General features: G+C 41.0%; 1 protein-coding gene across 3 annotated transcripts in view; it reads left to right on the top strand.

Annotated features, from left to right (window-relative positions):
• The window catches only part of gbf1 (golgi brefeldin A resistant guanine nucleotide exchange factor 1), a 108,475-nt gene that overhangs the window by 12,462 nt on the left and 69,148 nt on the right, over positions 1-26,865 (top strand). For all 3 annotated transcript variants that reach the window (XM_060925861.1, XM_060925862.1, XM_060925860.1), the window contains one exon: positions 4,857-4,923. In XM_060925861.1, the coding sequence (XP_060781844.1) occupies positions 4,857-4,923 (67 nt within the window). The remainder of the gene's footprint in view (positions 1-4,856; positions 4,924-26,865) is intronic.

The raw sequence follows: 26,865 nt of genomic DNA on the forward strand, positions 1-26,865 counted from the left end.
TTACCTCGTTACTAGCCCTAAATTGCCGCTGTCCCAACTTTTTTGGAATGTGCTGCAGGCCTGAAACACGGCAATGGATGTATATTAACAAATTAAATGATGTTGACCAGACAAAGCATGAAATGTCTTGAGTTCATTCTGTCTGCAATGAAATACAAGTCAAATTACAAATCACTGCTTTCTTTCTTTGCATTTTCTATACCATCCTAACTTTTAGGGATTGCAGTTAGGTTAATTGGCAACAGGTCAATAACATGACTAGGTATAAAAAGAGCATCCCAGAGAGGCTGAGTCTCTCAGAAGTAAAGATGGGGAGGGGTTCACCGCTCTGTGAAGGACCACGTGTCCAAATAGTGCAACAAACGTACAATTGTAAAGAATTTGGGGATCACGTCTACCATAAATATCATTTAAGATTCACAGGGAAGTCTCCGTACACAAGGCTGAAAACCAGTATTGGATGCCTGTGATCTTCAGGCCCTCAGGCGACACTGCATTAAAAAATGGACACGGTTCTTTAGTGGAAATTGTTGCGTGGGGTCAGGAACACTTCCAAAAGCCATTTTCTGTGAATACAGTTCATCACTGCATCCACAAATGCAAGCTAAAACCATATATAAACAATATCCAGAAACACCACCACCTTCTCTGGGCCCGAGCTCTTTTACGATGAACTGAGGCAAAGTGGAAAACTGTCCTGAGGTCTGACGAATTGAAATTTTAATTTCTTTTTGGAAATCATAAACGCTGCGTCCTCCAGGCTTAAAAGGAGTGGGACCATCCGGCTTGTTATCAGCGTACAATTCAAAAACAAGCATTTGCGATGGTATGAGGTGCATTAGTGCACATGACATGGGTAGCTTCTACATCTGGGAAGGCACTATTTAGTGCGGAGTATCTATACAGGGTTTGGAACAACATGCTGCCATCCAGATGATGACCCGCTGAAAACATTTGATGCATTATGAGATGAAAAATACGGCAAAGGGGGGGCGCCGTGGCTCAGTCGACTAAGGCGCCATACCATAAATCCGGGGACCCGGGTTCGATTCCGACCCGAGGTCATTTCCCGATCCTTCCCCGTCTCTCTCTCTCTCTCTCTCTCTCTCTCCAGCTCATTTCCTGTCTCTACACTGTCCTATCCAATAAAGGTGAAAAAAGGCCCCCAAAAAAATCTTTAAAAAAAAAAATACGACAAAGGAGACCTCGAACTGTTGAGCAGCTGAAACTGGGTATCAGGCAAGAATGTGATCTTTCACTTTCAGAAGTACAGGAATTGATCATCTCTGTTTACAGAGTGTTGCTAAAAGTATAGATGATGCAACACACTGGTAAACATGCCCGTCCCAACCTTTTTGAAACGTGTTACTGGATCAAATTCGAACAATAACATTTCCCAGTTTCAATGTTTAATATGTTTTCTTTATGCTATTTTTGTGAAATATAGGCTTTCCATAATTTGCAAATCTGTCTGTTTTGATTAGTAGCAAGAGGAAAATTGTTCAAAAGTTTCAATTAAATGCAAACCACCAGAAAAACACATTTCAGTTGCATGAACAAACCCCAAGTGCGCTCCTCACCTGACTCCTAAACAGCCTGTCAAATCACTTGATGATGGAGCGTGCTACGAGTGACACCCAACCAACCAATCATTTTAAAAAGGTGAGCAGCTCGCACTGCTCAGTGAACTGCATGTTCTCTATCGACGACAACCGCAGGCTTCAGGAGAAAATGACTTTTTTTTTTTTTTTTTTTTTAAGCTTGTTTTGATTTTTTTTTTTTTTAAACTTCCAAAGGAAAAGAGAAACAATTTTTGCTTTTAAATGTTGTATCTGTGTGTTTTCTAATACTAAAAACAAAAATGACCTATTAATTTCTGTTACTGACACAAAAATAGAATGACCAAGTGTACAAGGATCATTTAATGTCCTTTTCAGTAGACTAGGAAAAAGCGCTATTACAAAGCTGAATACGCTGACTGGACACAAAAGCTCCATGCTGTCACATTGACAGTATTGCATAACGTGCACACTGATTAAGGTTGTTAACATTTAAGAAGCTCTCTGTTCATGTGATTGCCTATTTGGCCAGTTATTCCAGCACAACACAATTCCTTTTAGCGATACAGTGCATTGTTCATTATTATTATTTATGTTGCTCACAGAATATTGTTGTTGTTCATGCTTTTTTGCTAAGTTTCTTTCTGCTAAAATTGCTGTTAATATTCCTGGGCTGCCCGCCCAAGTAAAGTCCATGTGTGGGGAAACACTGCAGACAATGAGGAAATTGTTGATAAAAAGTAACGTGTTTTTAAATTCAGAATAGTAGTTAAATCCAACTTTTTTTCTTCTTCTCCTGGTAATTATTAATATAGATAAAATATCTATTTTATTTATTTTTAGACACTATCTAAAAGCGGAGCTCCTGATGAGTGTATGAGCAAAATATTTACAAAGGCACAAAATCAACCAATAGAATATTATCACATATGGACCATCGAGATGTTGTTGTATATTTCACATCACTAAATTGCTGCATTGTCGTGTGGTACTGATGCCAATAATGAGCGACACATCACAGTTACGAACACACATTTATTCCTTTCTTTGACATCTCGCATGCCATGCACCAGAAACAACACCATGGTATTTATTATGGTGTGACTCTGCTGGGTGCCTGGTGGACAGCAGTGAACCAGCGCTTTCACTTTACATCATTACTATATAGTTACGATCGAATATCAAACTTAATGTCAAACAACTGTCTAGTTGCATCTTTCACAACCACACGTTTGGGAGTGCAGGCAGACTGTAAAGAGCGCACAGCTAATTAGCATGCACATGTTACTGATTAGAGTGCAGTCATATAAGGAAGGCCTCTCGGACAGACTTTGCGAAAGCCTTGTATTTTGTATCGCTTTTCTGGTTTTGACCGTGCTTGTGTTTTTGGACTTGGTGTATTGTGTTACCTCTGATATCCTTTCTATGCCTCACTGCCTGTTATTCGATTCTGCCTTTGTCTGTCTCCGTTTTGGATTTGTTTGCTAGTATGTGTTCAATAAAACTCTTCCTGCACTTCGTCATCTATCGCCCTTACAGGACACCAACTGTCTAATATTTTCTGTAAAATGTGTTAGTAAATAATTCCATGTTAGGTTTTAAAAAGCAAATTAAAAATGAGCGCTGGCTAAACAAAAAACAACTATCTATCTTAAGCCCAGCACACACCTTTCTGATTTCATCGGGGCTTCGTGTGTCGGGTGATCGGTTGAAAATACGGGTCTGATTTGATCGGTTCAAAATTCCACGCACACATTTGCGAGACATCGTACACGTTCAGCCCGAATAGATGGTCATGTGTTTGAGTATTGAATATTAGAATCAAAAAGGGATAATAATCCCAACTAGACAAACCAATAAAAAGGATTGATTGATTCTAATTTGTTCAGTCGTTCTTAAAATTCAACTTGTTCCGGGATTCTGGACAAGCAATTTCTGTACCACTGACAATGCTATAGTACTTTTACCAGGCATTTTCAAAGCTGACATGATTACAGCCATAACCTCGTTCCTCTCTTCCCGTTTGCTGTAATCAGGTGAACTAATGTCATAAAGACAGGTGGGTGCTTCCCGGTCTGCAGCCCATGTGTGATTGTCGCAAGTCGCCATTTTGCCTTATTTACACCATGTGATCAATCCTGGCACTCCAATTGGCTGTTTAAAATTATCGTAACCGATGAGATCATCGTAACCGATGAGATCGTAGTAACAACGCGCACACTACCGATTGTGTTGCGTACGAGGAGATCGCGTCCGAAAACATCAAGATCGGTTTGATCTGAACCGAGAACCGGTGAAATCGGCTACGAGGTGCCCCCGCACATATTTACGATTCGCAAGCGATTTAATTGGCCCGACAAAATCGTAAGCAAATCGGGAAGGTGTACGGTGGGCTTTACATAAATAGATATACAAACTTCATTGTCCAGTGGTCAAGTGTTTGAGAGATGTTGCCTCGCACTTACGAGCGGGTCCCCTGTGGCGATATTCGTACATACAGACGTCGTACGGTCAAGCCGTCAAAAATCAGGTTAATGCATTTTGTATAAGTATGGGGCTCCACTAAAAATGGGTCTGTAAAAATGATCACTAATTATCGATATTGAATGAAATGAAACGTTTTATCGTGATACATTGAGCTATATTGCACAGCCCTAAATATTAGGTTATTATAACCAACTTCTCAAGCATTTTTTTTTTTTTTTGTGATCGTTATTTATCATTTGTATGGAAATAGAAATGACGTGTACACACACTGCTTACTTTCTGCACTGTTCTGTTCAACCTGAATTTGGCCAATGAGGATATTGAATGGTGCTCCATTATGAATGACCTGGGTATAGACAATCTCACCTTTTTTTTTTTTTTTTTTTAAATATATAAAGATTTTAGGAACCATCAGGGACATATGTTCACATAGACCGAGGAGCTATTGCCATCACGCGACGTCTGTCCATCGTCCCTCCATGATTCACAAAAATTGCTGCTACTCCTCCCTGAGTTTTCAATGGGTTTTGATTTATGATTGTTTTGTTTGGAAGATCAAATTATTCTCATGAAGAGCAACTTGGCTAATTATAAACGAGTCTGGTTTCACATGGTACGGCCGTGTGAGCTACTGCGTCGCTGACGCTCTGGTTAACGTTAATAAAAAGTAAATTGCTGAGTCATATGCTCAGTTTCTGTTATTGCCTTATGTAATTGCCTGTATTTTTAGTACCTCATTGTTAGTTTGGTTTATGAAGGTCTCAAAAGTGTTGTACGAAAAGATGACCGATTTTGCTCACCTTCTTACAGGATGAAGAGCAAGACCCACTTCTCAGCAGTTTCAGTCACCTTAAGGAGACCCTCAACAGCATCAAAGGTTATACATAATCACACACTTGATTTCTTTTAAGAGATGATTATCTTGATCTAGTTTAATTATTTAAGATTTAATTAAAATGTGTTCTAACAATTTGGTTCTGTATAGACCAGTCCTATCCAGATGAGCCACTTGTCAGCAGCACCGAGATAAGTGCATGTCTGCCTATTTAGCATTCACAAAAGTATGCCCTGCTACAAGCATATTTAATCAGGTGCGCAAAATGTCCACTGAGAAAACGGATGGCATTTTCAAGTTAGTCAATATTATCTTCTCATTGTCTTATTGTTGGATTTTTATTTCACCTCATGATTTTAGGGTGTCCCGTGGAAACTGTCAGTGTTTGTTCATTTAGTTATCTAAATGATTCATAATGAACCTGACTGGCAAAGTAAATGTTATGCAGTCTTGTGCAAGTGTTCCTCTATTTAATATAGTGAAAATGATCTCCTAAATTCATTGGTGAGAAGAATCTGCACTAGGTTTGATTGGTATCTACTTTTTTTTTTTCAAGCCATCAAACAATCCTCAAATATTGCCCCAATATCAAGTATTACAGGGAAAGTATAATCCCCCAACAATAGAAATAAAATTCTGTATCCAGAGTTTTAATCTCTCATACAATTCCTGCTAAATTAGTCTGAATACACTTTTGCCAAGTCACCACCACACACCGAAGCTGTCCAACATTTTGCTCTGGCAGTCTACGGATTTATATGAAAGTCAGTTGTTCAAAATTTTTACTTAAAATGTCGGAAGAGAATAGGCCTGCACGATTTCATGTTTACTTGCACTGCAGTTCTAGAACAAGAGGCCTGCAGGCTGTGTGAAAACAAATAAGCAGAGTTAAATTTGAGTGCCAGTAATGGGTATAATGATTATGGCCTTATACAACCCCGATTCCAAAAAAGTTGGGACAAAGTACAAATTGTAAATAAAAACGGAATGCAATGATGTGGAAGTTTCAAAATTCCATATTTTATTCAGAATAGAACATAGATGACATATCAAATGTTTAAACTGTGAAATGTATCATTTAAAGAGAAAAATTAGGTGATTTTTAAATTTCATGACAACAACACATCTCAAAATTGGGACAAGGCCATGTTTACCACTGTGAGACATCCCCTTTTCTCTTTACAACAGTCTGTAAACATCTGGAGACTGAGGAGACAAGTTGCTCAAGTTTAGGGATAGGAATGTTAACCCATTCTTGTCTAATGTAGGATTCTAGTTGCTCAACTGTCTTAGGTCTTTTTTGTCGTATCTTCCGTTTTATGATGCGCCAAATGTTTTCTATGGGTGAAAGATCTGGACTGCAGGCTGGCCAGTTCAGTACCCGGACCCTTCTTCTACGCAGCCATGATGCTGTAATTGTTGCAGTATGTGGTTTGGCATTGTCATGTTGGAAAATGCAAGGTCTTCCCTGAAAGAGACGTCATCTGGATGGGAGCATATGTTGCTCTAGAACCTGGATATACCTTTCAGCATTGATGGTGTCTTTCCGGATGTGTAAGCTGCCCATGCCACATGCACTAATGCAACCCCATACCGTCAGAGATGCCTGATGCATGCCTGTATGTGATGCAGTGCCGTCTAAGCGCCCGAAGATCACGGGCACCCAGTATGGTTTTCCGGCCTTGACCCTTACGCACAGAGATTCTTCCAGATTCTCTGAATCTCTTGATGATATTATGCACTGTAGATGATGATATGTTCAAACTCTTTGCAATTTTACACTGTCGAACTCCTTTCTGATATTGCTCCACTATTTGTCGGCGCAGAATTAGGGGGATTGGTGATCCTCTTCCCATCTTTACTTCTGAGAGCCGCTGCCACTCCAAGATGCTCTTTTTATACCCAGTCATGTTAATGACCTATTGCCAATTGACCTAATGAGTTGCAATTTGGTCCTCCAGCTGTTCCTTTTTTGTACCTTTAACTTTTCCAGCCTCTTATTGCCCCTGTCCCAACTTTTTTGAGATGTGTTGCTGTCATGAAATTTCAAATGAGCCAATATTTGGCATGAAATTTCAAAATGTCTCACTTTCGACATTTGATATGTTGTCTATGTTGTATTGTGAATACAATATCAGTTTTTGAGATTTGTAAATTATTGCTTTCTGTTTTTATTTACAATTTGTACTTTGTCCCAACTTTTTTGGAATCGGGGTTGTACAAAATATAAGAATTCTTCGTCTGTAATTCTCTAGGCTTGCTGCTGATTAACAGTGTGGATCAAATCAAGAAAATAGAAAGCGCCTATCCCAGCCAATACATCTGTATGTGGATATGGACTGAAGAAATATGTCTGCACCCAAATTTCTCATCTCATTATCTCTCTCTAGCCGCTTTATCCTTCTACAGGGTCGCAGGCAAGCTGGAGCCTATCCCAGCTGACTACGGGCGAAAGGCGGGGTACACCCTGGACAAGTCGCTAGGTCATCACAGGGCTGAGACATAGACACAGACAACCATTCACACTCACATTCACACCTACGGTCAATTTAGAGCCACCAGTTAATCTAACCTGCATGTCTTTGGACTGTGGGGGAAACCAGAGCACCTGGAGGAAACCCACGCGGACACGGGGAGAACATGCAAACTCCACACAGAAAGGCCCTTGCCGGCCATGGGGCTCGAACCCGGACCTTCTTGCTGCGAGGCGACAGCGCTAACCACTACACCACTGTGCCGCCGCACCCAAATTTAGCTGCGATATATTCAAACAAGATTATAGGCTTACATCAAGGTGTTCTGTCAGGAAAATTAGGTTAGGTTCATATTACCAGGTTGAAGTGACACACACACACACACACTTCTGCCTTAATCTGACACAGATTACATTTACGTTTATGGCATTTAGCAGGTGCTCTTATCCAGACCGATGTACAGTATACTCTGAGCAACCCGGGGAGCAGTTGGGAGTTAGTGCCTTGCTCAAGGGCACTTCAGACATTCCTGCCGGGCCAGGGAATTGAACCGGCAACCTTTTGGTCCCAAAGCTGCTTCTTGAACCCTTAGGCCATGGCTTCCCCAGATCTCATATATTTATTTTTTCTTTCCAGAACTGTGTGGACGCAAGTATCCAAGCTTTTCAGCTCAGACTTAAGCCACTTTTTTTATGTGGTACTATTTCAGATCATATCAGTTATGTGGCTGTGTAACATAACTGCAACATAAATGGGTATTGTATAGTATAGTTTTATTTCGGTCATTTTAAGCACATCATAAGGTACAATACTTTTCATTTGATCAATGGAATTCTGACCGAAAAGGAATGGGCTGATTGTGCCTACCCTTTTTACATTTCATTTATATATCAAAAGTAAGTAATGAAGACAAAAAAACAAAAGGGAAAAAAATGAGAAGGCGAAAACAAAACGACAGATACAGTTATAATAATTTACATTTACAGAAAAAAAGAGAGAAAAACAAAACCAAAAGAACTTAAGACCTCACGAGGTATCATCTTCCACTGTCTGCTATTATTTTTATACTAAAATTTAAATACCAAACAGTATAGCCCACTGTTTCAATTTCATATCGTCAGTCAGATGTTTTGCTGCTGTTGTCATCATCAGTGTGAGCAGCCTGTCAAAGCAACAGTAGAGAATAATAACAGCAGCAGTGACTGTATTCAGTGGAAGGATGGAGAAATCGGTGATTTTACTTGATCTTGAGGGAAATGAATTGAGTACTGCCCAAACTGAGGAGTGTGTGAAACGGTTAGTCAAGAAATGGCAAAGCACAGCCAAAAATGAACATGGCTGTAACACTAAAGATCTGCTGTCCTGTACGAATACTGTGAATCCCTTCACACCACGGCTCCACTGGCTCTTCTCCCTTATTCACACGTCCGTCAGTGCCAGCAGTAACTGCTAAAGCAGACAAGTTGTTTGCTGCTGTCCAGAACAAATTGGGATGCAGGCTTGGGCTGCTAGTGTATTCATTTGTTGCTTATACTATGGTTGATTGTCACAAGTGTGTGTGCGTGTGTGTGTATACACGCATGTAATTAATTCAAAATTGATTTTGATATGCACATGTAGGGTGCTTCAGTGTGTGTCCATGTTAAAGACAGTTATAGGTAACCTTAGTTATCTACATTAACCATCAAGGTGGACGATCTGAGCCAAAAAAAATCAGATTGGTGCAGTTAAAGTGCCATTCCACCATTGGATGTATTTTTTTGGCATAAAATACAATATATTTTATGACGACATGACTAGACAGAGAAATCTTGTAGCTTCAAAATGATATATCAAACATAATTTTTTGACGACAAGTATATTAATTTTGCGGCCAAAGTCACCTACCCTTTTAATTTCCGCGCGGTAGTGAAACGTGATGTCATCGGCAGGTTCCCCTTCTTGTGTACCACGTCACGTGTGACGTGGCACAGATTATCAGCAATGGCGGATAGAACGCGATTGTCAGCTTCGGAAAAGAAGCGAAGGAAAATAGCAAGTGATGCCCAAAGGAGACGGTCGATGGTGAATATCGGCACAGCAATCGACAAGTGGAAATCGCGTTCTATCCGCCATTGCTGATAATCTGTGCCACGTCACACGTGACGTGGTACACAAGAAGGGGAACCTGCCGATGACATCACGTTTCACTACCGCGCGGAAATTAAAAGGGTAGGTGACTTTGGTCGCAAAATTAATATACTTGTCGTCAAAAAATTGTTTGATATATCATTTTGAAGCTAAAAGATTTCTCTGTCTAGTCATGTCATAAAATATTGTATTTTATGCCAAAGAATACATCCAATAGTGGAATGGCACTTTAAGCTTGTAACAAACGTAGCCGAAGAGTGTTTTCACTTCCACTGCTGTTTGGCCAAGTGTGAAAGCTGTTCGTGGACTTGTGTGCAGTCCATGCATTCAATCTCTGGTTCACCTGAAAACTGTGGTCTGGGGTTTGCTTTAAGTGAACATGAGGGTACCATATGTAGAAGAGATCCATTCCTGAGCTAAATAAATGTTATTACTTCCTATTTCACGTTTTACAATGTCTTTAGATACATGAAGCCTATATGGCACTCAGAATTCATGCTGGATACTGACTCGGGTATCGTAAAAGGTGTACTTTCTCTGGCTTGAGCAAGTATTAACAAAACAAACATCTCTTCCTGTGTTGAACATTCGCTTTGATTTCAAACTCGGGTATAGAAAAAGAGCCGAAGTCACTGATGATTGCTGGCTTCTCAAATACCATTTCAGGCAGGCCCAGTGACTGCAGAAAGTCACTTGGGAGTTCCATCACCTCGTCCCTTTTTCCAGCTCGGTCACCTTGGCCGTTAAGTAAAGGCACAAATCAAAAGCAGTATATATGCAGGCAGTATATCTTTGCTCTACAGCGAAGGTATGGGGTGTATTAGGAAACTGAAGATGTAAAATGTAAGTGCCCTAGTTTCAGTGCCACACTGAAGTGCTTCACCTTTTATGAGGCAGTGTGTCTGCTCGAAACCCTAGTAATGCAGCTACAGTTATCAATAAGTTAATTGATTCTAACAAGCTGTTAGAAAGCTTTGCTTCTAGCCAGCTAGAACTGCGGATCATGTTTTAAAGAACGATTTTTCCACTACATGGAATATTATTTATTTGGATAGATATGCAGCTAGAGTACACATCTTCCATTGCACACTGTCCCTTGTGTATTTTGAGGACATGGTTTTGTGATGACCATGTTGTGGATTGTTTAGTAGCAACGGAGGGGTTCTCTGAGGTCAATGTCTGCTTCACCCGTGAAGCAATTTTAAGGTGGTTCATTTTGACATGGCAGGGCAAGTTAAAGGTGCTTCCATCTCTGGACCTGCCTTACAAGAGCATCTAGAATAGCCTTTGAACTATTTTGCTAACATAATGTGATTTGAACATCCATTGTGGCACACGGTCATAAAATTTGGCAGGTTATTACACTGATGAAACTGTCATAATTTTTAAATATCAAGTTTTATAGCTATTTCTTACTCAGTACCGTATTGCTGTTATACTGTGCCTCACAACCTTTTGATTTGGATAATGAAGAATAATTTTGATAGTTTCTGAACTGACACAAAATACTTTTTTGGTGCCAGTTTTTCCATTTTTATCCCCCACTGGCTGAAAGGCCCGAAGGGGGATTATGTCGTGGCGATGTCCGTCTGTCCCGGGAAGGGTACTCACCTTCTGAAATCAACTCCTCTCTCAATTTTTGGAGGAATTTCACGTAACTTGACAGGATTCTTTGTTATATCAGTAATACACATATTGCAATTTCGTTCAGTCACATTTTGCCAGAGTTCTGGCATAGTTGCCAATAGGGGATATCTCTTGTTTTCTTTTTATGTTGATCACTGCTATTTCACATCTGTTCTAGTTAATGCACTTTTTTATGCCTCCGCCACCTTAAGGTGCAGGAGGCGTTATGTTTTCGGGTTGTCCGTCCGTCTGTGTGTGCATCCGTCCTGAAACCTTGTGAACACAATATCTCAAAGGCTAATGAAAGGAATTTCACCAAACTTTCACCATTTGTGCACTTTGGGACAAACATGAACTGATTAGATTTTGAGGTTAAAAGGTCACAGGTCAAGATTACTGTGAGGTTAAATGTCCATCCCCAAACTTTGTGAACACCATATCTCAAAGACTAATGAAAGGAATTTCACCAAACTTTCACCATTTGTGCGCTTGGGGACAAAGATGAAATGATTACATTTTGAGATCAAAAGGTCTAAGGTCAAGGCCACTGTGAGGTCAAATGTCTGTCCGAAAACCTTGTGAACACAATATCGCCAAGGCACATGAAAGGAATTTCACCAAACTTTCACCATTTGTGCATTTGGGGACAAACATGAACTGATTAGATTTTGAGGTTAAAAGGTCACAGGTCAAGATTACGGTGAGGTCAAATGTCCATCCCCAAATCACAACTTAATAAGGCGTGTAGTCTACCAGGCAGAGGCATCCCCATCAACGCTGTTGGCGTCGAGTTCTATCTAGTGTGTTTTTTTTTTTTTTTTTTTTTTTAAATTCCAAACCTTTAGTTGCTTTTATTATAACAGATATGCAGGGTTCTCACCAGGATTTTTTTTTAGCGTAATGGGTTATGGCGAGGGAGCGTAGCGACCGAGCGGGGGGATGGTGCGGAGATTTTGAAAAATCATGCCCAAAATTGGCCATATTTGACGTTCCTGGAGGGGATAAATTGCATTTTTTATGTTGTATATCCTTGATGGAAAATTGTTACATCTTTGGATCTTGGCAATGTGTTACCTACTGTTGTATTTCACTGAACTACAAAGGGTGTTGTCAAAAGATATGTAAACTCAGACACAACCAAAGAGATAATGAATGTTTTATTGTATTAAGAAATTAAGAAATGCCTGAGCACATAAATGATTTAAAGCCACAAGGGCGATCACGTTTGGCACATTGGAGCTGAATCCCATGACTAAAATCATATCATTAACCTCATTCTCACCTGTGAATTTCCAGCCTCTGCTCGTCTTCCTCCATCTCCTCCTCTATCTCCAACAGCGGGCTCTCCCCCACTAGGCCTACCTCCATCCTCTGCCCGTTTATCTGCTACCTCCTTTCCTCTGCCTCCTATGTCCTTTCCTTCATCTCCTCCAACCTCTCTTGTGCCTGTCTCCTTATAGAAATATAACGATGGATGGCATGCAGGCAGATTACCAGTGTGTTAATGTTAGCCACAGTGGGATCCAGTAAATTAGCGCTAATTAGGGTATTAGGCAGAAAAAGAAATTTACCAGTCAAAAATAATATTTTATATAATCCTGATAAGCGCCGCAGGTGCGAAGACGAGCGCCGCAGGCGCGAAGTCCCTCTCGGGGGGTCTGGGGGCATGCCCCCCCAGAAAATTTTTGAAATGTAGACTTCATTTCCTGCATTCTAGGACATTTTCAGGGTGAAATGGCGTGTAATTTTTGATCAGAAATATTGCATATTTTTACTTTGTATTTTTTTCAGTTTCACTCCTGAATGTATCAGATGTATGTATGGTGTCTGATTTGGTAACAAAAGTGAAAAGAAAATAAACAACAATGAATTGTATATAATCTTTTGATCTAGTTACAGTATTTAATAAAAAAAAAAACCAACAGTATTCTATTTTACCATACCCCAATGAAACCCCCTTGTTAATCAATGTATCACACATACCTTTTCTGTCTTTTTGTGGAAAAACGAATCAGTTTTTGTCACATTCAATTTGGGGCGTTTGTTGGGATTCATCTTGATCCAGAAGAGTGAGTCAGCAAAAAAAAATGCGGTTCTCCCGCCAAGAAAGAGGAAACTACAACGCAGGGTGTTTGGCAATTTTCGACCAATCAGAATTCGCGATTTATTCAGTCCGCGTGTTACAAGATTCAGTGCGGGCCAAAATGGCGGAAACGATGAAATATTCTGATTTTTCATTTCAAGTTTTCAGTATTTTTCGTATTAAACTGTGTTTCTTACGATTTGTAAATGATGGCGGAACCACACACGGACTGGCCATCGGGAGTAGCGGGAGTTTTCCCAGTGGGCTGGTGGTTCAGTGTGGGCCGGCGGAGAAAAAAAAAAAAAAAAACAGTTGCGCGCTGGCCTTTAATATGATAAGCAATGTTAACAGTTTCTTTAACAAACTGTTAACATTGCTTATCATATTAAAGGCCAGCGCGCAACTGTAATAAGCAATGTTAACAGTTTGTTAAAGAAACTGTTAACATTGCTTATCATATTAAAGGCCAGCGCGCAACTGTTTTTTTTTTTTTTTTTTTCTCCGCCGGCCCACGCTGAACCACCAGCCCACCGGGAAAACTCCCGCTACTCCCGATGGCCAGTCCGTGTGTGGGCGGAACATAACTGGATTTATCGGATGACATGTGGGAGTATTCATGTGCGAAAATTTTCGGCATTATCGTCCGTTTCAGTATCCGTCTGTGTGTATACTTGCCCGTTGAAATCGGCAATTGCCCGTCAAATTTACGGGTGGACGGGTCTCTGCCTAATACCTTAGCGCTAATCATCCGATACGTGCGCCCTGTCATATTGCTAAACCTGCTTACAAAGTAGACGTTTTCATTCATCAAAGGGCTTTGGGTTAAGTTTTCAAGCGTGATGGAAAACCTGTAGAAGTGGTGCACTTACATTTCTAACTGTGAAGAAAGAGCGAATGTCTCTTTTTTTGCGAGGGGGTCCGTCATCCATTGTCATTCACCGAAGTCCAGCTCAAGAGAAAGTTATCGCCAGGATCTCTCTCTCTCTCTCTCTCTCTCTCTCTCGGAACTGATTTCCAGGCATGGGTTTCCTAACAAACGTAGGCTGATTTTGACACCTTGAAAACTGCTCAAGTGCGCAGGAAAAAAAAAACTTTTGGCGATGGTGATGAACAACTGAAAACAACCGTTACGCTATATTAAAAATTTAGCGTAGCGGGGGGAAATTACCGTTGCGGTCTGAAATTTTAGCGTAGCGGGCCGCAACCATATAAAGCGCTGGCGAGAACCCTGGATATGAATTCGTGGACTTAAATTCACTTGTGTGCAGAAACATGCTGTGGATTTTACTGGATTTAAACGGAGCTGCATTGGCCTCACATTTATATAAATTTCAGTACTGGTCAAGACAGTACAATAATTTGATGGTAACATCCACGCTATATAATAAGGCCTTGCCTTTGTCAGCACATTTCTGTCTCGAGTTTCAAATTTGCCAAATTGTCATCATGCCCTGTCTGGTCCATCCTGTGGAATTCCATTGTACGTATATTATTCCACTGATGGCTCATGATTAATGTGTCCTCTTAACCCAGATAGCCCATTGGTCAGCCTTGATTCCAAGCTACAGTGAGAGAAACAATGAGAGAGTTAGGGGAATGGAATCTGTGGGAGTCTTTGGGATGTGAAGAGTGTACATGGGAAGTTCTTTGGGCCTCTTGCCCTCCCTCCCTCCCACTAAACCCCCCCACCCCACCCCACCCCCCCACTTTCTGTCATCTCTCGGGAGTTCTGGTAGATGGACAGGAGCGCCTGTGTCTGGGGCCTGGGAGGAATCCACCATGCTTTTTCGCCCTGAACCCCATCACAACCCCCTTTCTCTGCCAAGTTGGCGCTCAAATACCAGTCTCACATGCTGCTTTATATTCTGAGGTATGAAAGTCATCAGTAATTGGGGTTTCTGGAAGAGTAACTGTCTGATGGTGTGTAAATCACAGCTTGTCCATGAGTATTTGGATGTTCTAAGTAGTGCATATTACATGATGACCTGTAAGATGCTGGTATGTTGGGAATACTCCAGGGCATTGGTATGACTGCTTGTTAATTTCATCTTGATTTCAGGGCTGAAAACAGACCTTATAGCCAGAACTCCATTGTCCCTTCTCTCCTTATGTTTCAGTTTACTCATTTTTTTTCTTTTTTTTTTTTCTTCAATGCAGTCATTAAATGTGTATTAATCAGTATTTTGGTTTTAAATTAACTATCGAGTCACAAGGCAAGTTCAGGGCTCAAGGTATCACATTTGAACCAAACACACTTTTAGGAAATTGAAGTCGACTCTGTTTCTGTAAAGAACAATTGATATTGTTTGAAACTCATCTCATTAGTTCTTTCCTTCAGTGCAGTGTTAATTTTTATGGTGGTGTTTGATGATCAGTGTTGCATGGACTGTAATTGCCTGCTGAAGAAAACCTCGTTTATTCCATTCTCGGTGTGTGTGTGTGTGTGTGTGTGTGTGTGTGTGTGTGTGTGTGTATAAAAATATTGTCTTCTCCAAAAACGAAAGTCTCAGTACTTTCTTCAGCTTGATGCAGGTCCTGTTCTCCTTCCTCTCTACTTGCCGTGTGATTGGCAGCAGCATGTGCCATACGGCGGCAGCGTGCAGCTGTAAGTATATCATCTGCAGCTTTAGTTGGGTAAATATAGCAGAGGGACTTGTCAGACTGGGAGATGGATTGTTCTGGGAAAGGAAGTGTTGTCTCTTCTTCCACTTGTGGAACAGGAACTTTTTTTTTGGTGTGCGCGCACGCGCGCATGTTTCTGAAACAAAGAGTAGTCTGTACAGTTGTGGGTACTGAGCATCAGCTGTATGTTTGTGCCTACTTTCGACATCCCAGTACCTGGTCTTCCCTCAGTACGATGTTGAGCCCCCTCCCAAAAAAAACAAACAACCCCCCCCACACTTTTCTGTTGTCAAGTAGTCTGCTTTCCAAAAATTGTGTTGCTGCATGCTGCCAAAATGCCTAGTATCTTCTCTAATGTAACCGTTACACTAGATGTTCAAGGATCAAGAAGAATGACCATGTTTCTCAGGTGTTTAAAGTAAATGTATACATTTACTTGTTGATAGTTGCATTCTTGCAGAGCAAAGCTTATTAATAGATGAATTAATAAATTTATTTCTATTAAATATATTAATGTGCCGGGAGCACATTAATAGATTTGTCAATTATATTTCTATATAAAGGTGTCAGTGTGTGAGGTGTCTCTCTTGTTTATAGTGCCTTTTTTTTTTTTTTTTTAGGTTTGATATGTGGCTCAAATTTGGACCACGTTTAGATTTCTTTGTATAGGCACACTGATCTGGATTGAATAAGGTAAAAGCTTGGTGTGAAGTTGTCGCTAGTTTTCATCATTCAGATTCTGTAGCACGTATTATTTTTCCACTGTCGACAGGGGCAGCCACTCAGACATGCGTTTGCTAATCCAGAGCCTCTCTGGAAGCACAAACAAGTGTGTTAAAGTGACAAATGGATGTTGGAAGATGGGGTGTTCTTTTTCAGGAAACTGTTCTTACGATCTGTAAAGCACAAGCGTAGACTTTGGCACCTTTATCCACTTATCTGGTGTTCAGGTCAGAGTCAGACTGCTCAGTAGATCCCCTAGCATTTGTTGTGAAACGTTCTGGATTTGAGGGATGGATAAACTGTGAAATCAGATTCGGGGTCAAGTTGAATAATTTCTGCGAACCACTTCTGGAGTGGGGCAGTATAATGGTGAAGAGGCTTGGGGGGTTGAACGTGGTGTATTGATTGGCAGAGAAATGTAGGTCTCCTGTTCTGCTCACATGATTTTCTTTCTCTCTCTCTCTCCCTCCCTCCTTTTTATGCACCAGCCAGCCTCAACCTTAGCCCGCTAAATCTTTAAATCTTCCTGCCATCTCCTCCTCCCTGTCTGATGCGTTGAGCGTCAGGGTTTTGAAAAATCTGTTGAGGAACGTGAAGGGCTAAATCTCCTTATTTTTATTCATACAAATGCAGGTTTTGCCTGATTGACAGCTTTGCTTTTATTCCATTGCCCATTTTTATAACACTGGGAAAATTTACAAGCCACCCCAATTGACGAGAAACACCTGAACCTTATGGCCGATGAGGATGTAATTGAACAGTAGAGCGTACCTCGTGGTGACGCTTTCATCACTGACCTTTATTTCAAATTATCTCCTGTCCTCTGAACAAAGGACAGACCAGAGGTTGCTTAGCAGGGTCCTCAGCTTGATCAAATTAGTTGGCTCGCCTTTTGTCAGTGCTTTTCTTCTTCAGATCAGTGTATGTCCTCTGACGCCAGTGAACAGCTGACTGCTAGTAGCCTCAGTGTGTCTGCAGCTCGGTCTCTTGCTTCCATGCAAGAAGGTTAAGTTTTCTTGGAAGTTAATTTGTTTTAAATGCGAGTATAAGACCATGTCGTACCCACTTTTTTTTTTTCCCCCTCTTATAAATTTATGATGGTAATAAAACAAGATGAGCGAACTGTTTGCTGTCTTAGAATCCCTGTGGCATAGTCTGTGATCTGAGCTCTCTCTCTCTCTCTCTCTCTCTCTCTCTCTCTGTGTGTGTGCCTGTGTCTTGCTTTCCTTAGTGAAGCCCAAGGTCAAGTGTGAGCCGTCTTAGACTCACAGCTGTGCCAGTGTCCCAATGTGGCCTTCATTCAGTATGTGGGTATATCCTGTACTCTGGAGGCCTCATGCTGCTCATTTGCCATTTGATATCTGTGCATATATCTTTCCCAAATGAGCAGTAAGAATGCAATTTGGCACAAACAGTGTAAGAAGAAGCAGCCATAACTCAAATCAGGCAACCTCATATGCAAATGTGTTTACTCATGCTGGCATGCCCTTGTGTGAATCTTTTGAAGAGGTCAGTAATTTATGTAATCTGATGAGGTTATAAATTGTGAATGCTCATTCCAAGCAGTAAACGTAGTGCCAAGAATAATGGTTTTTATATATGTATTTCTGTATATATTTTTTGGTACTCTTTTGCTATGATTTAGGCTTGAAGTTCCTTTATAAAAATTTTACTTTTAATGCTAGAGAGAAGAGGTGAAGGCCTTGACTTGTTGAGTAACGAGAGTTTAACTAGAAGGAATTTACAACTACTCTCCCGTGAGGACTGAGGTTTCCTAGCCATTGGGCCAAAACTAGAGTCCAGGGTTTCTCTTGCACGGCAATTCTCAACTGCTGTGTGTAAGTAATCAGGAGAGCAACTTAACTCTGCATGTGGGGGTCTAGTTTAATTGCAGTGTGAGTGATTAGTGCAATAAATGAGTGTGTACATCGTAGATGATATTCACTGAAGGGGCATTCATTTTACTGAAACGTGAAAAAGAAAATAATATGTGGAAGCCTTTTTTTTTTATCTGCCATAGACTAGTCGTTAAGTGTTATCTGCTATGTAAATTTTAAAAGTTTTTCTGTATTTGAGTCATCAGTTCATCAGGTAGGCTTATCACTGATTTGAGCTCAATACAGCAATGAAACACTCAATCAGTAATGATGAATGCTCGTCCCCTATCTGCCAGGCAGCCACCCAGCGCTAGTTAGTAACTGTAAATCTGGACAGTTAAAAGTCCACTAACCAGCGACTGACAGGCAGGACTTAGGTCTGGTGTGAGGATGGGATGCAACTGTTGTTCTGATTCAGGGCCTCTCAACAATGTGGAGAGGCCTGGCACAACCATTAATCACAGACTTGGTCTGCCGGTGTAGCGGGTGAGCAGAGTGCAAGCAAGAGGTGGGAGTTTTGTAGGATGGTGGGAGGTCCGGATGTGCTGATGGGAAGGTAGAGAGATGTGTGCCTTCTGCAAGGTTAAACCTGATGCACTTCCCACTCGTAGGGTTCCTAAGGCTACGTTTACATTACGTCGAATCAGCGGATCATCAGATTAACGTTCTTAAAACGATTCGCGTTGACACTAAAACCGTTAGCCGTGCACACAGCAACACCAATACGCGGATACGCTCGGCTCCGCAGGCATCCTGCGCTCCAAATCACTCCGCCCTGAACAGCGAGTGCCCTCTGGAGGGTGCGCACTCCGGCCCTGCGCAGCTCACACAGCGCGCGAGTGAAGTGAACAAGCCACGATTCGGGACTGAGCCGCTGTGTGTGAGATCCCAGCGCATATCACTTATTACTTGCAAGTGGAAGGATGGCAAGCCTAAAGACAATCATAACTACACAATGGGCAGTATTTGCATCAGTATTTGCAGTATTTTCATACTTTTATACTCTTTAATGAAAGGTGATACAAGGCGGAAGTCTGCGCCGTTTTTCAGCAGTCGCGTCACATGACCAACGCCAGCGAATCAGGAAGGTGGATGTCACAGTGACGTTGTCCAATGAGACGCCAGCTAGAGCTCAGCACAGCGTATTCGCGTATTCTCAATGTTTACACAGCACCGGAGCTGATACGATCTAGATTGAATACGTGGACGCTGGCGGATTCCCGTTTCCCCGCTTTTTCAGGGGGGTTAATGTAAACGGACAGTGCGTCCGCGAAGAAAACGAGACAGATACGGTCTAGTGTAAACGTAGCCTAAATGGTCCCAAGTGCTTGCCTTGCAAGTTGCATTCAAACACTCTGAGCAGCCTGCAGTTTACTCGGCGTAAATGCTTTTCTTTAGTGGTGAGAAATTTACAATCTGTGTTGGAACACATTAGGAACCATCAGGGACATAATCACCTTGTGTTCACAAGTTCATTGTGGAATTAAACAAGTATTGAGAGAGAAATGAGTTTGAATCCAGTATAATATGGAATTTCGTGTGTGTGTTCTATCCACGTTCACTGGGTATGAGCAATTGCACGCTCTGATTGGCTACTGTACTATTAGGCCATCAGCTCATATACCGTGAGGAGAGAAAAACAAAATGATGGAGAGTGTTGCTGAACCAACTGAGGACGAAATAAGAACTCTACTAAACACCCCCCCCCCCCCCCCCAAAAAAAAAGAAAAAAGCAACAAAATGTGGAAAAAGCATTTGATTGCAAGAGTTTTTTTATTTTTTTTTTTAATTTTTCAAGAATTATTATAATAGCATTTTTCACAAATTGCTACGGTCATTTTGCCGATTTCTTTACATTCTAAGCGGAAATGATTTGTCGGACGTTTTCCAAAGTTTTTATTTATTGAATTTGCAAAAAATAAAAATGCTTTTTCTCAAAATCTAGTGAATGTGGATAGAATAAAAGTTACTACAGTCAATCTCGTTGTATATGGCTTATAGCCATCTTGGTGCTATGTGCCTCGTTGGCTATCAGCTCATGCAAAACTGATGTCTGTACTGATCATGTACGATGTTCATATATATATTGTGTGTGTGTGTGTGTGTGTGTGTGTATATAAATATAATTTTTATTTTTTTTTTGTATTGATCAGAAAGCAATTTGCTGTTTTATCAGCATAATATACAGTGCTAGTTAAATGCATTGCACTGAGGGGGGAGTAAATATTTGTACCTCTTGGTTTAACATGCTCTCAAAATAGAGCTGCTTATGTACAGAGCATATAAGATATGCAAATGTACTCAAGTTACACTCAGCTTTTGTTGTGAGGACCGTTCTAATCCTAATCCCTCATCAACACCCCAAATGATTTTGAGCAAACAGAGCTGCTTAATTGCTTTTTGCTTTCTGAATTAATATTACACTAAATATAAAGTCTCCTCTCTTGAAGATCAATTAAACATGCAGCAGTGAATAAAGACCACAGTATCTGTTACAAAGCCCAATAAGAAGAAGGAATTGTCAAAAACTAAAGACCAAGAAGTCTGACTGAATCTTTGTCAATAGTTGTTTAGCCATGAGGCATGCATCAGGACTGGGATCACGTGAGACCAAACAAAAAAGTTGCAGGAGCAAGCGGTTTTACACCCAGTGTGTGTAGGTGGTTAGATATAAAGGCTGCGTTACAAAAAAAATGCCACATTTATTAACACATTTCCAGCACTGTCCAGTATTTTTACTGCAGCCATCCATTCATTCATCTTCCTTATCAGCTTTATGCTGGTCATGGTTGCTGTGGTTTAAATGACTCATTTCTGTATTTATTTTGGTGAAATGGATCCAACCAAGTTCATTAAAAATAACTGTTGGAGTGGGTGGGATTAGTCAAACTTTCTGGGGCAGGAGCAGGTGGGATTTTTTTTTATTTTTTTTATTTTTATTATTTTTTTAAAATGAATTTAATTTATTTAGTTACTTATTTATTTTAAATCCCTTGCTGGCCGAAAGGCCCGAAGGGGGATTATGTCGTGGTGATGTCCATCCTGGGAAGGGTGCTCACATTCTGAAATCAACTCCTCTCCCAATTTTTGGAAGAATCGCGCAAAACTTGGCAGGATTCTTTGTTATATGTCGATAATACATATATTGTAATTTTGTTCAATTCAGTCACGTTTACCAGAGTTACAGCCCTTGATTAACAAAATTATAATTTGACAATTTTGTGAGTGTGTTCTCCTTCTGACATCAACTCCTCTCACAATTTTTGGAGGAATTTCTTGAAACTTTGCAGGATTCGTTGATATAGGTCAGTAATACACATATTGCAATTTCGTTCAATTCAGTTGCATTTTACCAGTTGCCAGCGGGGGATATTGTGCTCTCAGAGCATTCTTGTGTGGGGTGGGTTTATTTATTTATTTATTTTTTTAAAAAAGGTCCCACCTCTGGTTTAGCTCTTGCTACGATGGTCCGAAGATGGTGGTGTTGCTAATACAGTCTGTTGAGCCAACATGGCTCTACCTGGCTCTATTGTTTGTTATATATAACACCCACAACTTGTAACGTAGCGACAATAACCTTTTTGTTATATTTCCACTGCTTCACCACTACTACCTCTGCCATCTCTCATCGATGCAATTATGTGCAATAATATAGGCCTTAAACTATTTTATGCATACTTTTATATACACACATACATAGAGTCTACCTGTAGTGTGAAATTTTTCCGAGCCTCTCAATAAGGCAATATTTTTTCTATACTTTTTCATGGTAGATAATGCAAATAGCCCTTTGTATTTAATCCTTCGTTTGTCTAATTTTTTTTTCAGTTTTATTTATGTTTGACATTTTCTTGCTACTGTAACACGTGAATTTCCCTGATGTGGGATGAATAAAGTGAGATTTTTATATATATTTTTGTGTGGGTGTGTATGTGGGGCGGCACGGTGGTGTAGTGGTTAGCGCTGTCGCCTCACAGCAAGAAGGTCCGGGTTCGAGCCCCGTGGCCGGCGAGGGCCTTTCTGTGCGGAGTTTGCGTGTTCTCCCCGTGTCCGCATGGGTTTCCTCCGGGTGCTCCGGTTTCCCCCACAGTCCAAAGACATGCAGGTTAGGTTAACTGGTGACTCTAAATTGACCGTAGGTGTGAATGCAAGTGGTTGTCTGTGATGACCTGGCGACTTGTCCAGGGTGTACCCCGCCTTTCGCCCGTAGTCAGCTGGGATAGGAAGCACCAAGACATTCTTAACCACTTCAAGTGGTGCATAATGTACTGCATCTGCAGAAAGAAATGCAGTAAAATATTAGCAATATTGCTAAAGCGGAGCCCTGTTTCTGTGCACAAATCCTTAATGCAGTGTTGCATCAGAGCTTCCAATGCCTTTGTGCTGACAGTTAGGAGCTGTGAAGTGCAGAGGTTGAGATTGTGAATCTGGGCTCAATAGCAGACTAATCCTGAACAGATGGGGGATGGAGAGAAGTTGGGGTTTGCAGAAATAAGGGCTAATATTAGTATTGCAGAGGCAGTGCCTTGTGTGACGTTGAGATCTTAAGCCTAGGGCGTCCTAGTGTGAATCCCAGACTGCCTTTATAGATGGGGCTAACAAACCTCACTCTACACACACCGTGCACACAGCTGCTTGTTATTTCATGCCCCATAAGGACCCTGTGACCATGAACATTCTAATACACATGGCTAATTGTGCATTAGATTGTTAGTCTTGGTTCGCCACTCTCACACTAACGTACACACACAGCCTGACTGCCGTATTGGCATAATGTTACAGTATGTCAGTGCTCAGATGTTGTTTCCTCTGTCATTTATAGATACACAAGTTAATTTCTTCTGCTCTTCGTGTTCAGATCTTTTATTTATGATGTAGACAAAGCACATCCTCAGCCCTGAAGACGTTCCTGTGGAGTAAAACTTTTGCTTTTTGATTGTTAAAGCACGGTCACTGTAGACTGCTTCCCTAATCATTTAAATAAAGGTCTCCTTTCAGAACATTCCCTCATATCGAGACCACCTGACCAGTACGAATCAAATCGGCAGCACTGTGCTAAAAGCTAACTTGAGTTCATATAAGTTGCATCATAAATTTATAAAAACAAGTTAATACACAATCAAAAAAAAAATTAGAAAATGATTTTCCTGACCTTGACCTCATACCAACTATTATGAAAATTTTTAAGAAATGTGTATTAGCTTCTTAGCAATTTCTAGCTTATCTTTCAGCTAGAAATTGTCCAGTTAAAAAACAACTAAAATTTAAAATAACTTTACTAAATCTTAAACAATGTCTTCACCGAAGTTAACTTAACTCCTGCATAAATCCTTTGAGTTAATGACTGTTACAACTGAATATTACTTTACTTCTTGCCTCACAGCAAGAAGGTCCTGGGTTCGAGCCCCGTGACCGGCGAGGGCCTTTCTGTGTGGAGTTTGCATGTTCTCCCCGTGTCCGCGTGGGTTTCCTCCGGGTGCTCCGGTTTCCCCCACAGTCCAAAGACATGCAGGTTAGGTTAACTGGTGACTCTAAATTGACCGTAGGTGTGAATGTGAGTGTGAATGGTTGTCTGTGTCTATGTGTCAGCCCTGTGATGACCTGGCGACTTGTCCAGGGTGTACCCCGCCTTTCGCCCGTAGTCAGCTGGGATAGGCTCCAGCTTGCCTGCGACCCTGTAGGACAGGATAAAGCGGCTAGAGATGAGACATTATTTGGAGAATTTTTATTTATTTTTTTAAACTTAACTCCGAATTCAGTTGAAGTTGGTGACTTTGGAAAGTTGCTCCTTTTAAGAAAGCAGTACTACTGATGGTTTTTTTTTTTTTTTTTTTTTTTTAACTCTGAGGTATCTAACTTTTTATTTCTGTATATTTATTGTAATGGTTTAATTTTTAGATGAACATAAACATCTTTACCAGCAAAATTAAGAGTTTTTTTTTTTTTTAAATTTTTTTTTTTATTTTGGATCATTCTGTGCATCGTTTCCTGTCTATTTGAGTAATCATTTTTATCCCCTGCTGGCCGAAAGGCCCGAAGGGGAATTATGTTGTGGCGATGTCCATCCTGGGAAGGGTACTCGCCTTCTGAAATCAAATCCTCTCATAATTTTTCACGAAACTTGGCAGGATTCTTTGTTATATGTCGGTAATGTGCATATTGCAATTTCGTTCAATTTGGTCACATTTTACCAGAGTTATTACATAGTTGCCAGCAGGGGATATTGTGCTTTCCGAGCACTCTTGTTTTAGGTACTCTTGAAAATATTTCTTAACTATTACACATTTTCTCTTCAGCCTGATGGTCTGTCTGTCCACGTCGCAGGTGAGCTGGAGCCAATCCCAGCTGACCTTGGGTGAGAGGCGGGGTACACCCTGGGCAGGTTGCCAGTCTATCATGGAGAGAAGGCTACGTCCATATTAGTTTTAAAATGCATCACTTTTACAGTGTTTACGCCTGGGATCCACGCTACTCCCTAGTTATAGTAGTAGTGGAGAAATGGCGACTTCTTGAAACGCTGCACGGACTCGTATTTTAGCTTCAAAAATCCAGGGTAGCATTTTGGTGTCAACAGGCAAAAACGGAGACGTTTGAAAGCAATAATGCAGACACCCACCCTGTACCCGAAATCGCTCACTCGTTCACTATTATAGGAATTATTATATAGAGAGCTCAGTCGTAAAATGAAAAAAACGCTTTCGGACACCAGTGCGACGGACTGGTATTTACGTCATTACTGTCGCACAAATAAAACGTGCCAGATCAGTCGGCTGGTGGGTTTTCAAAATAATGCATGTATTTTTGTGATAAATATATATTATACTGAACATGTTTCCCACATTAATCAATACATTGTACCTGCATCTTTCAGTTCTTTTAAATCAAGGCTGAATACTTTCTTCTTTGCCCATGCCTTTCATTAAATCAAATTTGAGACTTTTAATTTGATTTTCATTCAGCGCGACTGCAATGCATGATGGGATATATTGTTTGGTTGGTGATCATTGGTTGTACACTACTTTTCATGATTCATTGTGGGATACTTTGAGTGCACTATATAGGGTGTAATAATCTTCACTATCGTTTCGGACAGCACTGCAAGATGGCATTCTCATTATATAGTGCCCTATATAGTGAGTAGGGAGCGATTTTGGACACGGGGCCACTTTCGCTTCCTGATTAGGTCTTCTCAGTCATGACAAACAGCCATTCACACCTATTGGTTAGTTAGAGTAGCCAGTTGAGCTCTTACAAACTCTGTACAGAGAGGCCCCAGTCGACTGGCAGGTTTGAACCCAGAACCTGCTTGCTGTGAAGTGACTGTGCTAACCACCCTGCCACCCTGTTTTCTCTTCAGCAGAAATGTATTAACTGGCCTCTTAGCTCAGTTGGTGCTAACAACGCCAAGATCATGGGTTCGATCCCTATAGACCCCTTTCACATGACGTCACCGCGCCGCGAGATTTTGTTAGACGCCATATTGGAAGACCAAGTACATGCACTCACAATATAAAACAAAGTACGAGCGAGAGTAAAGTGACACGATGGCTGATAATTCTGGTTATGTGAGTACATTACCAGTTGCAGAAAGGGCACGGTATGTGGAGAAACTGGCTGTGATTGATGGGTTTGACCCATACAAGACTCGCGGCAAGGGAGAATGGAAACATAAGGAGGACCTGACACCAATTCTGCCATCTGTTTGCTACCCAGACATTGTAAACTATTTGCTGTTCACACTCCGTGCCTACACTCCGTGTTCGAACTATGCCGATATTTTCGGGGGGTCCCCTTTTTTTTCCCTTGGGGGTGTGTGTGCTTGCGCTTGTCTCAGAGCGCGGATCTCCAAACACATGAGAAGCCTATCTTACGCACGTATCACGCGGACTCCACACACGCATCGCGTCTGAAGTCATAACTCATCAGGGGAAATCGTGTCCGCATTGGCATGTTCAAAAAACAACCTCGCGTCAACAATGATGCCACACGCAAGGAAAAAAAAAAAAAACAGTCAGGCTACTCAACAACCAACCTGGCAGCAGCGAGCAAGCCCCAAACCATCCTATATTTTTTATTATTATTATTATTATTATTATTATTATTAAATTGTAGAAGTCTGGGAGGCTTGCTCCTCATACAGTTAACAACTTGGGGCCAATTTAGCATGTTTTAAATCTGAATTTCTTGCGTTTGCTCACCTCAAAGTGTCTGCAGATCATGCACAGACTTATCCATTATATCCACAGTTTTTTGCCAAGTCTCACACAGGTTTCTTTCAAGTCTACTGTTGGGCCAATAAATCATAAATAAAACAGCTCAGATTTGTTTAAGTCGTTTGCCACTCCACTTTATTCTCGTGGGTTCACATACCGCTGCCGTTATTTCCCCCTAATCACGAGTTTGTTGGTCTTCCAATATGGCGCAGGGTTTGTTTACTTCCGGTTTCGGG

Source organism: Neoarius graeffei, chromosome 7, assembly GCF_027579695.1.
Source record: "Neoarius graeffei isolate fNeoGra1 chromosome 7, fNeoGra1.pri, whole genome shotgun sequence".
Taxonomy (NCBI): Eukaryota; Metazoa; Chordata; class Actinopteri; order Siluriformes; family Ariidae; genus Neoarius; species Neoarius graeffei.